Consider the following 12,348-nt stretch of genomic DNA (forward strand, 5'->3'; position numbering starts at 1 on the left):
ATTAAAAGTACCATTCAATCTTTGCCAAATAGCATGAGTAGAGAATTAAGCGTTACACCGCTTGAAATTTAGTGGCAACCCTTTCAGCCTTAGAGAGTATTTACATTGACTCACTAATTTCTTTAGTATGACGTCATACTAAGTAGTCATATTTCCGTCGTGACGCATGCGTATTTGACGGAACACCAGAGACGTTAGTACCGGGATTAAAACTGAAGCCATTTGTGTTGGGTTATTCTTATTTTAATTTGGCTTCCAACAAGCCTTATATAGGACAAAATTATGGCAAAACAAGAACAAGTATTAATGATAGAGCCCCAACATGAACTAAAATTTCGAGGTAAGCTTGGAAACGCATGGATTAAACTGCCACCGATGTATTTAAAGGGCGACTATTGGCCAAGCCTGCAGCTAGCCTATGGACAGGCCTCGAAGTTTGAAGTTCTGTTTCAAGAATGGTAGATAATGGGCTAATATTTATAGAAATCGCCGCAATACTATGTTCAGAAGCTCTGTCTTATGTTGATTGCGCTAAGGACACATGTTGGAGCCAGTAACCTAGCCATGTTCATATTACCCAGTGCCATTTTCATTTCTGTAAATATATGAATTGCATATCAGTATCAGTTGTGTTTTGTAGGAGAATGTAAGCAATGAACCTTTGAACTGTTTGCTTTTAATGTTTCCACTTTACTGTTTGTGAATGATCAGTGAACGTTTATGAACTGTTAAAATGGATAGTGTATGAAGACATGGTGTGATAAGTTCTCTGTATTTCAATTTCAGGCCCATTTACGTCACCTGTTACTTCTTATATGAAATTAACGAACCCAACAGAAAAGAAAATTTGTTTCAAAATTAAAACAACAGCACCAAAGAAGTACTGTGTACGACCAAATTCAGGAGTGCTGGATGCGAAGGGACTAATCGATGTTGCAGGTAAGCTGAAAAGTATAATGTGAAGTAGGCTTTGGACTGTATGTTACATGGCAGTTTATAACTTTTATAATAACAGCTAACATAATTGCAGTTAAAGCATGTTCTATAATGTCATGCTGCATACATTTTTTCCACATTTCCATCTTTTGAATGATATGTATGTTGTATGTTAAATCAGCAGGATGAGTTCAATTAAAGTAGTTGCTTCAAAAGTACAGCTTTGGAATCATATTGCACTAAATATTTCTCTTCATTGAGCACTGAGTGAAAAGATCAGGCATGCATAGATGTTTTCTAAATATTCTAAATCAAGGAGTTTTAGCCTTATTTGATTGAACTGAGTGCTAATACCAACTTTTTGAAATCGTGAATTCTCTGTCTATTATGTGATAGGTAAAAATATAGCTGAAGGTGTTCTTTATTTTTGTTGTAAACAGAAGTTATTTCCTACACCATATAATTATTTACTCCTACTTAGCTTTGTGAGTCACACAAGGTGATTGGAAACCACTGGTTAACTTTGTGAGCTTCAAACTTTTTGAAGTTAATAAAAAAGATCTCCAAGAGAAGTGAATTTAAATTGTCCCCACATGTCAGCCATCGAGGAATCCTAGGAGCAGTGCACAGTGGACACAACGTTTCTCACAGATTGCTGCTGTAACTGCCAATAGCAGAATGAGTCATTGGCGCTGATAAACGCATGCTGTCAGGTGGTCTGATCTTGTCACTGCAGTAAGTCACAGTCAGGATATTTATGACGAAACTTACGGATACATTTTTTTTAAGTTTTTTCCTTGCAAAAGTTTTGACGATGAACACCCACTGTTCAGTAGTAAACTACATTTCAGTATAAATGTTGACTGCCTGTCGACACCTCTAACAAAGACTGACTCCTAATGCAACTTACTGAAGTGACAAAATCAGACCACCTGACAGCGTGTGTTTATCAGCACCAATGACTCATTCTGCTATGGGCAGTTACAGCAGCACTCTGGGAGAAACTTTCTTTCCACTGTGCGTTGTTGCGAGGTTTTCTCGAGCGTTAAATGCATTGTGTAAATTTACACATCAGAATATTATATTGTGTGCAGTATGTGCAACTAGCTTTGAATTGTAACCAGGTTATATTTTGCAATATAAATATGTACATGATAAGAATCTCTTTCCATTACATTGACCTAAGGGATAAAGTTTACTACTGCAACAGAACTGGCAGCCATGGTTTGAGAGTTCTGCTTCAGGAAGTATAATCACCTGATATGTATTAGGAATTACTGTGATGCTAGAAAATGACAGCATTTTTACCAACAGCAGGACTTTTGAGAACATATTTTTACATTTCTCTGAAAACAGAATTTGACTTTATTACACGTTTTATCTAACTCAGTGGAGCTGAGTTCATGGGCAATCAATAGTTATTCAGATGGTCAAGAAATTCCCTCCCTTTTGTGGAGCCCAAAGATTCTCTGCTGTATTCACAAGAGCCTACTAGTGGTCCCTATCCTAAGCCAAATTTTTTCATTCCACACCCACATACCCTGTTCATTTTGAAATTATCCACTGATCTATGCCAAAATTTTCCAAGTTGTATCTACCTTTCAGGTTTTTCTACCAGAACTTTTCTATATCTCTAGCAAATAGGTATCTTTACTACAGGTCCTAACATATTATGATACTGTTTGCCACTAATAAAAATATTGCATTATATTGTTAATGGCATATAATTCATCATTTACATGTATGATTTGTTTTCAGTTAGTCTACAACCATTTGACTTTGATCCTAATGAAAAAAATAAACATAAGTTTATGGTTCAAACGATGATTGCACCAGATGGGGAAATAAATATGGATTCACTGGTATGTTCATGGCTAATAACTGCACATTATGTTCTAGACTAAATTATTACTTTAGCAATACTGTAAGCTGAGAAAAGAAAATATGGTTAAAAAACACATATAGAAATAGCAGTGTTTTTGTGCATGGCCAAGTTGTCTGTAATTAAGAGGTTAGTATTGAAACAGGTGGTTTTGATGTGCTGAAAATGATGATGGGAACTACCATTTGCAACAGCTTTTTCTAAATAAAATGTGAATTTTTCTTCAAGAATGTTGCAGAGGAAATTCTCAAGGGCTAAGAGAGCTGAGGTAAAAGTTGTCCCTGAGCTTAACTAATTAAATACTACACCATGATGATGTATGGGGGAGTGGATGTATAGATCCATCTGTTCTTGACCTTGGCATGAGTGGCCCCGGCCACATTACCCTTGGAGGAGGAACCCCCGTAACCATTGAATAGGAGGCTGGTTGGGCCACAGAATTGGTCTGAATGAAATGGAGAAGTGAATAGTTCCACCCCAACCAGGACTTGAACTCTGTCCCCTTTGTCTTGCAGCCCATTGCTAGTTGCTATACCAACTGCACTCTCCTCTCTCCTTAGAAAGATGACGTCTGTAACAAATCTAGGATATTAAATACTGAACAAATTCAAGATTTGTGTTGGTCACCTAGTCGTCTCAGTGTCATGAAGTCTGGGATGGAGAACTGGGCTGCATGTACAACATTAGTGAGGAAGACAGGAGCATGTAGATATTTGGAAGGGAAACCTGTGGGGAAAACCACATAGGTGACTGAGAAGAAGCTGGAAGGACAACCCCTTTAAACAAGGAGACAGCCATGACTTAATTTCTGCCAGGTGGATGACTATTTTAACACGTACAGAAAACTACACTACCGCGTGTGCCATGCCAAATCCAATGAAAAATGTACACACCACCAGTACTGCAGAATTCTTTAGTATATTATATTTAGCACTCTTAAATTTATATGGGATGTCCCCAAAGTCCCTTCATATTTTGGTGAAATATGGTGAATTTCAAACAGATTCTTAATATTGTATTTTAGCATCATCTTGCACTAACTTATTACTTATACACACATATACTTTCATCTCGAATGCAGCTTTATTTTTCATTTACTCCTCCTCTTTGCTACATGTTTCAGCTGTACCCAGACATCATCAGGCAACTACACTCACCTCTCGATTATCTGGAATAATGGTGGAGATGGAAATCACGATTAAGTAGTACTGTACCTTCATAATACTATAGGCCTACCTGTATTTAAATTTATTCAACCTCACTTTTATGTTATCTCATGGCCTATTTAATACTTTTTTTTACATTACACTGAAGTATGAATTAGTTATTTCAATCACAGTGTTCAGCAACATCCAACACTTTTTACGAATATTCACACTTAACACTTAAAAAAATTTAATATTGTCGTTTGCTTTTCTGCGGCATTTTCCTTTTTACGGATATCCGTACGAAGCCTACGTAATATTAGCTTGTCACTTAATAAACTGTCCTCTTCACTCTCAAGATAGTCTAGTAAGGATTCCAAATGATTGAGAGCAGCACCATGTGATATTTTCTTACTAGCAGCACTGTCCACCTCTTCCTCATTCTCACTTTCTTTCTGCTCTTCTGGCTGCATCCCCACTGAACTTAGAATTTTGTCACTGCTTAACACTTTGAAGCCCGGCTCACACGAGTCATAGTCAAACCACTCTCTTATATTTTCCTCCTCGACGACTTCACCACCATGAACTTGGTTAGCCAGTTTTGTCAGTTCTATCTGCTGAATACTTAACACAAGATGCTTCCTTTTACACCCTGACATTTTGCTTATGCACTTGAAGATCTATACAAAGAGACTAACTGGGGCGGTGTATCTGTCCTTGAAAGTTTCCACAAATCCTTGCATTCTTTCACCCCTACCCTAGAACATTGTGTTAGCATAACGGGACCAAAAAATGCAGAGCTCGGTTCACACTAGTGCGAAAATAGTGTTACAACTCACCATGTGAACCAAAAGTGAATGAATATTAAACAACATATAAGACTCAAAAAAAGCCCCGGTTAAGCCGCAAATCGGTTTAGTGTATTTATCTTGCTAACACTGTTACACTGTATTTTCCACAGTATCTAAAATGAATTAGTACCACATTAAAATATGCCTGTTGTCATTCCACTTGTTGGCATCTGGTCATAAGGAAAATTTATTTGAGCACATTACTCTACGAACAATCCATAAACCAGAACTTACAACAAGAAATGGGAAAATACACCAAAAACAGTAACAAAAAATACTTGACTTAACTCAGACTGAAACAATAAACAGAATAGACAGTAACACAAATTACAACAGTAGAAAATTATATAAACATGCAGTCTACAGGCTAGGCTGTCACAAGTTTTGTGCATGATGAGTTCTGAATATGCTCATGGGTGTGCACACAACACAGAGAATGGCTTGGGCTTCAACTTTTTTCACGCTTATACCCATTTATAATATTTACACTTCACTACACTTGGACTTGAAGAGAACAATACAATTGGAAACAAGACTTTGGGTGCAGTGAAACATTACAGTGTCCCCCCCCAGTATGTTTCTCATACTGGCAGAGACTCAGGACCAGTTACGCCTCCATATCTGTGGAAGAGTTTCTGTATTCTGTCCATTCATAACTGCATATGAGTGTATTTGCCACCACGTTTCTAGAATATCATATATTAATTGAATATCTTAAGATCTAACAGATTGTAGAATACATTTTATTTTGTTCTCTTTCTTTGTCATAACGTACAGAATCTTCCATTGCATCACTGTAATCAGTGCACATTGTTGGCTTTTGTTTTTTCCGCAGTAATAAGTCTTTACATCTTTAGACACTGATTACTAACTAGGAGATGTTTTCGGGACAGCACAGAAGGTAATTTATTCAGTTGCTCAATGACAGCAACTTGTTTACCACATGGGACACTAGATAATAAATACACTTGGGCCTGTTTTTTGTGTAAGGAAACTGCTTCATAATACTGCAAGTTTACAATGTATGGTGTCTACCCATAGGACCTAGTTAGAATCAAAACTAGATGACAGAAGCTTTGGGGATCATGCTGTGGAAATTCAACCTTCAGAGAACCGGAAAATAAATTTCATACCTTGTGGCCTAAGATGCTTTGCCCTCTACAAACTTAATTTCATGCAGCAGCATGTGCTGTGTTCCCCACCTTATAGGTTAGGTTGGATCATAGTGAAATATGTTGTGAGAATGGGAGCTGGGTGGAAAAGGCCCCAGTACCATGTCCACTGGCAGACTTTGGTATTAGTGATATTGAGTTCTGACATTATTTAGTTAAAAGAAAAACGAAAAATTATATGGGTTGTATAATTCAAATAATGATCAGTAGCAAATGCACTTCTTTGTTTCATTTGTAGTGGAAAGATGTAAATCCAGACAACCTAATGGATTCAAAACTGAAGTGTGTGTTTGAAATGCCTGTGGATCCAGCAGCAACAGCACCACAAGAAAACAATGTAGATGTTTCACCAGCCATTCATGAGGAGAAAGCAAAGAGGACTGGAGATGGTGCTAAAGCATCTCCCAAGGTAGTGGGCATACTGTGCAGTTTGGATTGCATGGTTGGTGGTAGTTAATGAACTTTATTTATGAAGAGTGTGTCCTTGTTGCAGCCTAGTACCATTGTGGAGGGTGAACTCATGAAGGCTGCTGCAGAAGTGAAACATTTACGAGAAGAAGAGAGCTCATTGAGGCAAGAAAATCTGCAGCTAAAGGTATATTTTGAAATGTTACAGTTGAGTGGTTAGCACTCCTGCGTTATATTTGCAAAGTCCTGGCTCTGATTCTCAGGCTTGAGGCTGGATATCCTGAGGTAGGGTGATCTTGGAATAGTATCTCAAAATAGGTCATAATTTCTTACAGGTCACAGTTCATTCACTATTATCCTTCTGTTTGATGCTATAGTCTGATCAGAAAATACTGAAATAATTCACATCTCTGATAAATTGCATTGCTCAAGGTCATGGCTGTAATATGTGTGTCCTGACATGTTATGGCATGTGTAACTCATTCCATTGCTTCAGTCCTTGGTCATCACTTAAAATCAGTGTTTTCATCTCTTACCAATTTAACAGTATCTGAGAATGTAGAATATGGTGTGTGCATTGAATTTGACAAGATTGGAAAAGTTGCCACCAGCATATTAACAGCTGATTCAAATTGCATCCAGAAATGTTACCATGAGTTGAACATTAATTTTTGAGTGGTTCCATTGTTTTGATGAGGGTCAGGTGTCCATTGAAAGGGACATGCAGACATCTTAGATACCCGTCAGATAAAAAAATTACAAATTTATTGCTCAAGTGCATGATTTCATGTGAAATAGTAGGTGGAGGGTATTATCATATGTGACATTACTAGATTTAGGTTAGGTAGGTTTCATTATGTTATGGTTCATCAGAAATTACACTGTAATGTTTGGTAAATGTGAATGAAGAGCTGATGAAGGTTATATCAGAAGAACCAAAGGAAGGGGTTGGAGAGGGGTGGAAGTTACACTTGGTTCTCAAATGTTACCTTTTATTTAAACAATACACCACGCTGTTTTACTCGTATACTCTTGTAGAACTCTTCAAATAGTGTAAGTGCTGTTGCTTGAATGGTTCTTGGGACTTCAGTTTGCTGGGTGTATTTCAAGCATTACATGACTGAAAATATTTTACTTCTAAAATTAGAATTATTACATCCTGTTGCTTTATCTTGATTTTTGCCGTTTTTCTGTAAAAGAGGCACAGGGTTATTGAACTTGTAACACTTCTTATATTAAACACATCTTTATCATTATTGTCAGTCAGATGCACAGCTTACAGTTCCCTTGTAGCTACAGTTTGATTGATCACATGCAGTCAGATTGAACTTTGGAAAAGGATGTTACAGATAAGAACTATTACTTGGAGACAGAAGTAGCTAAATATATATGATGCAGATAAAAAAGTAAAACACTTTGAGTAAGGGAAGAATAACATCACAGTGACATAATTACAGGTGGTCAGAAGGTCATTATAGATGGAATAACTGGTGTGCTACCATCAGAAATCCTCTTAATGTGATATCTGATATGTGCTCCCTTCTTTGCTGTTGTTTGCGATATACAAAATATCTGCTGTATACAGATGAATCAAGAAGGACAATTGGCAGTAGGATGCAGATCACAAAACACAGGAATTTTGCTCCAACTTCAGCATGCTGATTAAATACTGTGGTATGTGTTGATTGTCATCATGTTCTGCAAGTTGTCATATTGATAGCATTTTTGGTCTCATTTCAGGAGGAGCTCCTTAGACTGCGCCGTTCAGCTGCTGTGGCTGCAGCAGACTCATCTCCACCCATCCTGGCATCTGGAACTACTGTTATTCCGCCCCCTCTTCCCATGATGTATGTAGTGATTGCCTTTGTCATGGGACTGATTGGGATCATCCTTGGGAAGTTCATGCTCTGAATGTCCCACTATAGCAGCACTATACAGCAAATTTGTGAGTCAGTCTGTGTGTGCCGCTCTCCTACCTTTCTTCCTTTCAAGTCCATGTTATAATTTCATTTTCTTTTCCCTTCATTTTCAGGTCACATGCATCCCCTCCTATGAGTTTGTCTCAAGTAACCGTGACACTTCTCCTACCACACATCTGTTCTAGTTTTGTACATTATTTTTCTTTCAGTCCTTGGTTTTTGTGTATGGAGAAAGGAAGCTGGGTTTGGAGAGAAAATCTTTAATACTTGTTTATAAGCCAAGACACTTTGCCATTCAAAGGTGTCCCACACTTTTGACTATGTGTTAACTTTGTGTAGGCGACTCACATTGAATGGCTTACCAATGTTTGTACATAATGTGTTGTATATGGAAAATATAGGGCAAAATTCATCAGCAAAGTAGCACTGTTTGGAGTCAGATTAGGAGGAAAGTGCACCTTTAATTTAACATATTGCTAGACTTGGGCTGTGTGAAGCAAGTTAGACTGTTCATATGTAGAATAAGCTTTTCCAGGCAGCAAGATCACATCATCCAAATGCTTGTTCTTTCCTGTATATTTTTTCCCCCTACTTATATAATAGTATTCCCAGTTCTACATAATTGTTAATTGTAAAGAGACTGATGTTTTATGAAACTACTCTGGGATGGATTCATACCCACACTGTATTTCAAAGAAGGTGTTCTTTTTAACATAAATTGAATTTCTGTACATTTAAACCTGAAACATGACATTTGGTGGTCCAGAAATGGCAAAATAAAAGCAACGATTTTTATGGCCTTCTCTGAAGAGATTTATTTTAATTCTGATCCATCAGATGCCTCATGTTTGGATTTAATGTGAGATTATGGTTTCATAATTTTGTTAAACCTACTAGTGTATAAAATACAGTGGAACCTCGCTTAACGAGCATAATTCGTTCCAGAATCTTACTCGTTAAGCGAAACAATTTTTCCCATATAAATTGATGTAAAATACGATAATGCGTTTCATGCTGAAAAAATACTAAAAAAATTTTATGTATAACGTTTATTCAAAGAAAATTATGTATACATTGTTAAGGAGCATGAATCATCTTCATCTTTTCTTCTATGTGGAATGAACCAACCTGGAATGCGAGTTCAATTTGCAGAACAAAAAAAATCGAAATAATTAGTTTATTATTTATGATACATTTCTAATTCTTTTTTACTAGAAAGCTGTCTAGAGACATTTGTTTTTGCTGACGCTTCAAAATTTGGTGAAAATGCGACACAGCATTATCATTAAATAAATTTGTAGCGTGCATAGCCACAGGCTTATTAGGTTGATGCTTCTCAATGTATGAAGCAACAGTTCCCCATGCTTTCAGCATCTCTTATTGCGCCAGAAGATTCTTGCTTTGCTGTTACCTCCTCCTCCTCCTCCTCCTCTGACAAACTCTCCTCCACAACTTCTTGCTGTGAAACACAATGCAACTCCAAATCGTGCAAATCGTTGATGTAGACTGATTGTATGTGCGTGCTAGATCAGCCACGCTCACACCTCGTTCTCGCTTTTCAGTGATTTTACGTTTCATTTCTATGGTTATTTTTACTCTCTTATGGCTGTCTTTTTGCGGCTTTCTTCGGGGACATTTTTGCAAGGGTTATTAAACTTTGCACAAAAAAAATCACAATATGTCTGAACGCAAGTTTGGAAAAATGTGTGATCATAAGGGACACTAAGATGCTAGCGGAACGAGTGCTAAACACAGACTGATGTAGCAAGCGCACAATCCGGGACTTCCCCTCTCATCACTCGTTATGTGAAATGTTGCCCATTAAGCGAGTGATTCTTTTACAATTTGTTTTGCTCGTTATGCGAATTACTCGTTAAGTGAAGTTCCACAGTAAAATTGGTATATCTTCAGCACTGTGTTTAACAGACAAAAACTTGGGGTCCATGGTTGCTGAACACAGCATTTGTTTTGATTGCACAGCTTGTTTTCCAGAATTAAAATGACTTTACAGGTGCATGCAGCTCTTACGTACAGCATAATATTTACAAAGAAAAGTTGTATAGAGGAGGAAGGTATGTCCAATAAACCAAATTGTTGCTATCTAAAAAGCATTTATTGAGGGCATGCTGGGGTTCAGGGGGATTTCTTTCATTAACTTTCATCCAGTCACACCATGCAGAATACCTAATAAATATCATAATAGAGTATACATAGTTAATACTTTGTGGTAGTCCATTTTGTGAATGTAAGGTAGTTGGTTGAGGCACTATGCTGCAAGCCAGAAGGTCACAGGATTGAATCCTGATGAGGTGGATTTTTTTCAATTGACCTAATCCTTCCAGCCACACTATGGCCCTGGGATCAACTCAGCCTCTAACAGAAATTAGTACCAGGAATATTCCTGGGAGTAAAGGGCGGCCGGCGCGTAAAGCTGACACCCTTACTGCCATCTGTGAGCCGATTGTCTAGAAAATGTGGGAGCCTCAACATCTCACAACCCTGTGGGCCTCCATGGCCTGTTAAGGGGATATATTTACTTTACTTACTTTAAGGTAGTTGAGTACGCTAAGTATTCTTCAATGCAATTCCTTATTTCACACACAGGCAAGTAGTTAATAAGGATTCCAAAAGGTTTTGTCAGAACAGCTGTGAATTGTAGGCCACAACAGATGGTAAGAGTCAATACTGTATGTTTAATTTGTCAACAGACACCACCTCATAATCTTTTGTTTCCTCTGTCAGCATTGTAAATCTAATTCGTGGCTTATTAGTAACTGCTGTGCGGGGGGGGGGATGCATTGGTATACTTGTGTGAGCAATATCCCAAACACCAAACCTGGTGCTACCATTCTGGAGTGTTTGATAGTACTTTCAACAGTCTCTTGTTTATTGCTCTTTTTATTTAACCTAGAGTCATGAACTGTTCTCTTATTTGTACAGTATCAATATATGATAATACTTGTTTTTTTAATAATTTAATGTTGACAGGAGTAATACCTTTTAGCTGTAGTTAAACGTTGGTATTAAGTAAATAAAAGAGAATTAGGATTATCAGTTTAGTTATTTCTCTGACTTTCTACATTCCTTTTCTTTTTCCCTGGTTAAAGCTCTTTGCTGTTATGTATGATGTCTAAACTGTGTGACATGCATGAGCAACTGAGTGTATAGCAAAGTGCAACACTGACAATAACAGCTACATATGTGACAGTGGAAAGTCTCGCTAGAAAAATAAAAGGGGAAGGCCAGACTTTGCATGAACAGTTCATTCTCTTCTCCAGATTTATATGAGAGGATCTGCACAAGAGCATTATTTTCATTCCATGCTAAGAGGAGGACCAAATCCACATGCCAGTCAGATGACTCCTTGAATGTTAGCACAAAGATCAGCCATATATACAATTCTTTATTAAGTCCGTCACAGCACAATACAGCGTTCAAGGCTAAATTAGCTTTGCTACATGTTTCGGCTATGCATCAGGCAAATACATTCATTCATTCATTCATTATTAGAGGGGGTGGGTTCCCCATGCACTTAGACCAGTTATTGGTCCATAGTGTGTCCCCCTTTAATTTCTACTGTCGCCATACCCTTTCAGTACTGGTGCCCGCTATCAGCCCCATTCTGCCAGCGAGGTTGGCCCTCTTCTGGCAGTGGTACCCGATACTTCCTCATCTACCAGAGGCATTGGAAACTACTTGGGCGGGAAACTTTGCCTAATTTTGCTCAGAGGTCTCCTAGAGACATGAGGATCTTTTACGTGCTGTAAATCTACGACACGGGACCCACGGCTTAAAGTCCCTCCAAGAGGACTTGTTCCCTGAATTTTTCCACCCTTAAGAATTCCACGACCTCCACTGGGTTTGAACCCACGTACCTTGAGTCATGAGGTGGGAACGTTACCCCTAGACTATGGAGGCCGCTCAGGCAAATACATGATCATCATGTTTACACACTAGTGAACTGCAATTGCATAGTAAGTCTGAATACTTGACAACTATCATATTATAAAACACATGGTATAAAAATTGCAATGA

At 37.9% G+C, this 12,348-nt stretch overlaps 1 protein-coding gene across 1 annotated transcript; it reads left to right on the forward strand.

Moving 5' to 3' along the window:
• The first annotated feature begins 165 nt into the window (after window positions 1-165).
• LOC111861583 (vesicle-associated membrane protein-associated protein B) lies at window positions 166-9,122 on the forward strand. The gene is made up of 6 exons (XM_023846263.2): window positions 166-340; window positions 787-939; window positions 2,695-2,798; window positions 6,225-6,395; window positions 6,480-6,581; window positions 8,135-9,122. Exons 1-6 carry the CDS (start codon window positions 283-285, stop codon window positions 8,303-8,305), a joined length of 759 nt encoding a protein of 252 aa, XP_023702031.1. The 5' UTR covers window positions 166-282; the 3' UTR covers window positions 8,306-9,122.
• The last annotated feature ends 3,226 nt before the right edge of the window (window positions 9,123-12,348 follow it).

Source organism: Cryptotermes secundus, unplaced genomic scaffold (genome assembly GCF_002891405.2).
Source record: "Cryptotermes secundus unplaced genomic scaffold, Csec_1.0 scaffold2113, whole genome shotgun sequence".
NCBI lineage: Eukaryota > Metazoa > Arthropoda > Insecta > Blattodea > Kalotermitidae > Cryptotermes > Cryptotermes secundus.

Bases quoted from the DNA above. Each gene is read 5' to 3' on its own strand.
- LOC111861583 (XM_023846263.2), top strand. From the start codon at position 283: ATGGCAAAACAAGAACAAGTATTAATGATAGAGCCCCAACATGAACTA. The intron at 6,396-6,479 runs GTAGTGGGCATA...TCCTTGTTGCAG, and splicing joins GTGCTAAAGCATCTCCCAAG to CCTAGTACCATTGTGGAGGG. The intron at 6,582-8,134 runs GTATATTTTGAA...GTCTCATTTCAG, and splicing joins AAGAAAATCTGCAGCTAAAG to GAGGAGCTCCTTAGACTGCG.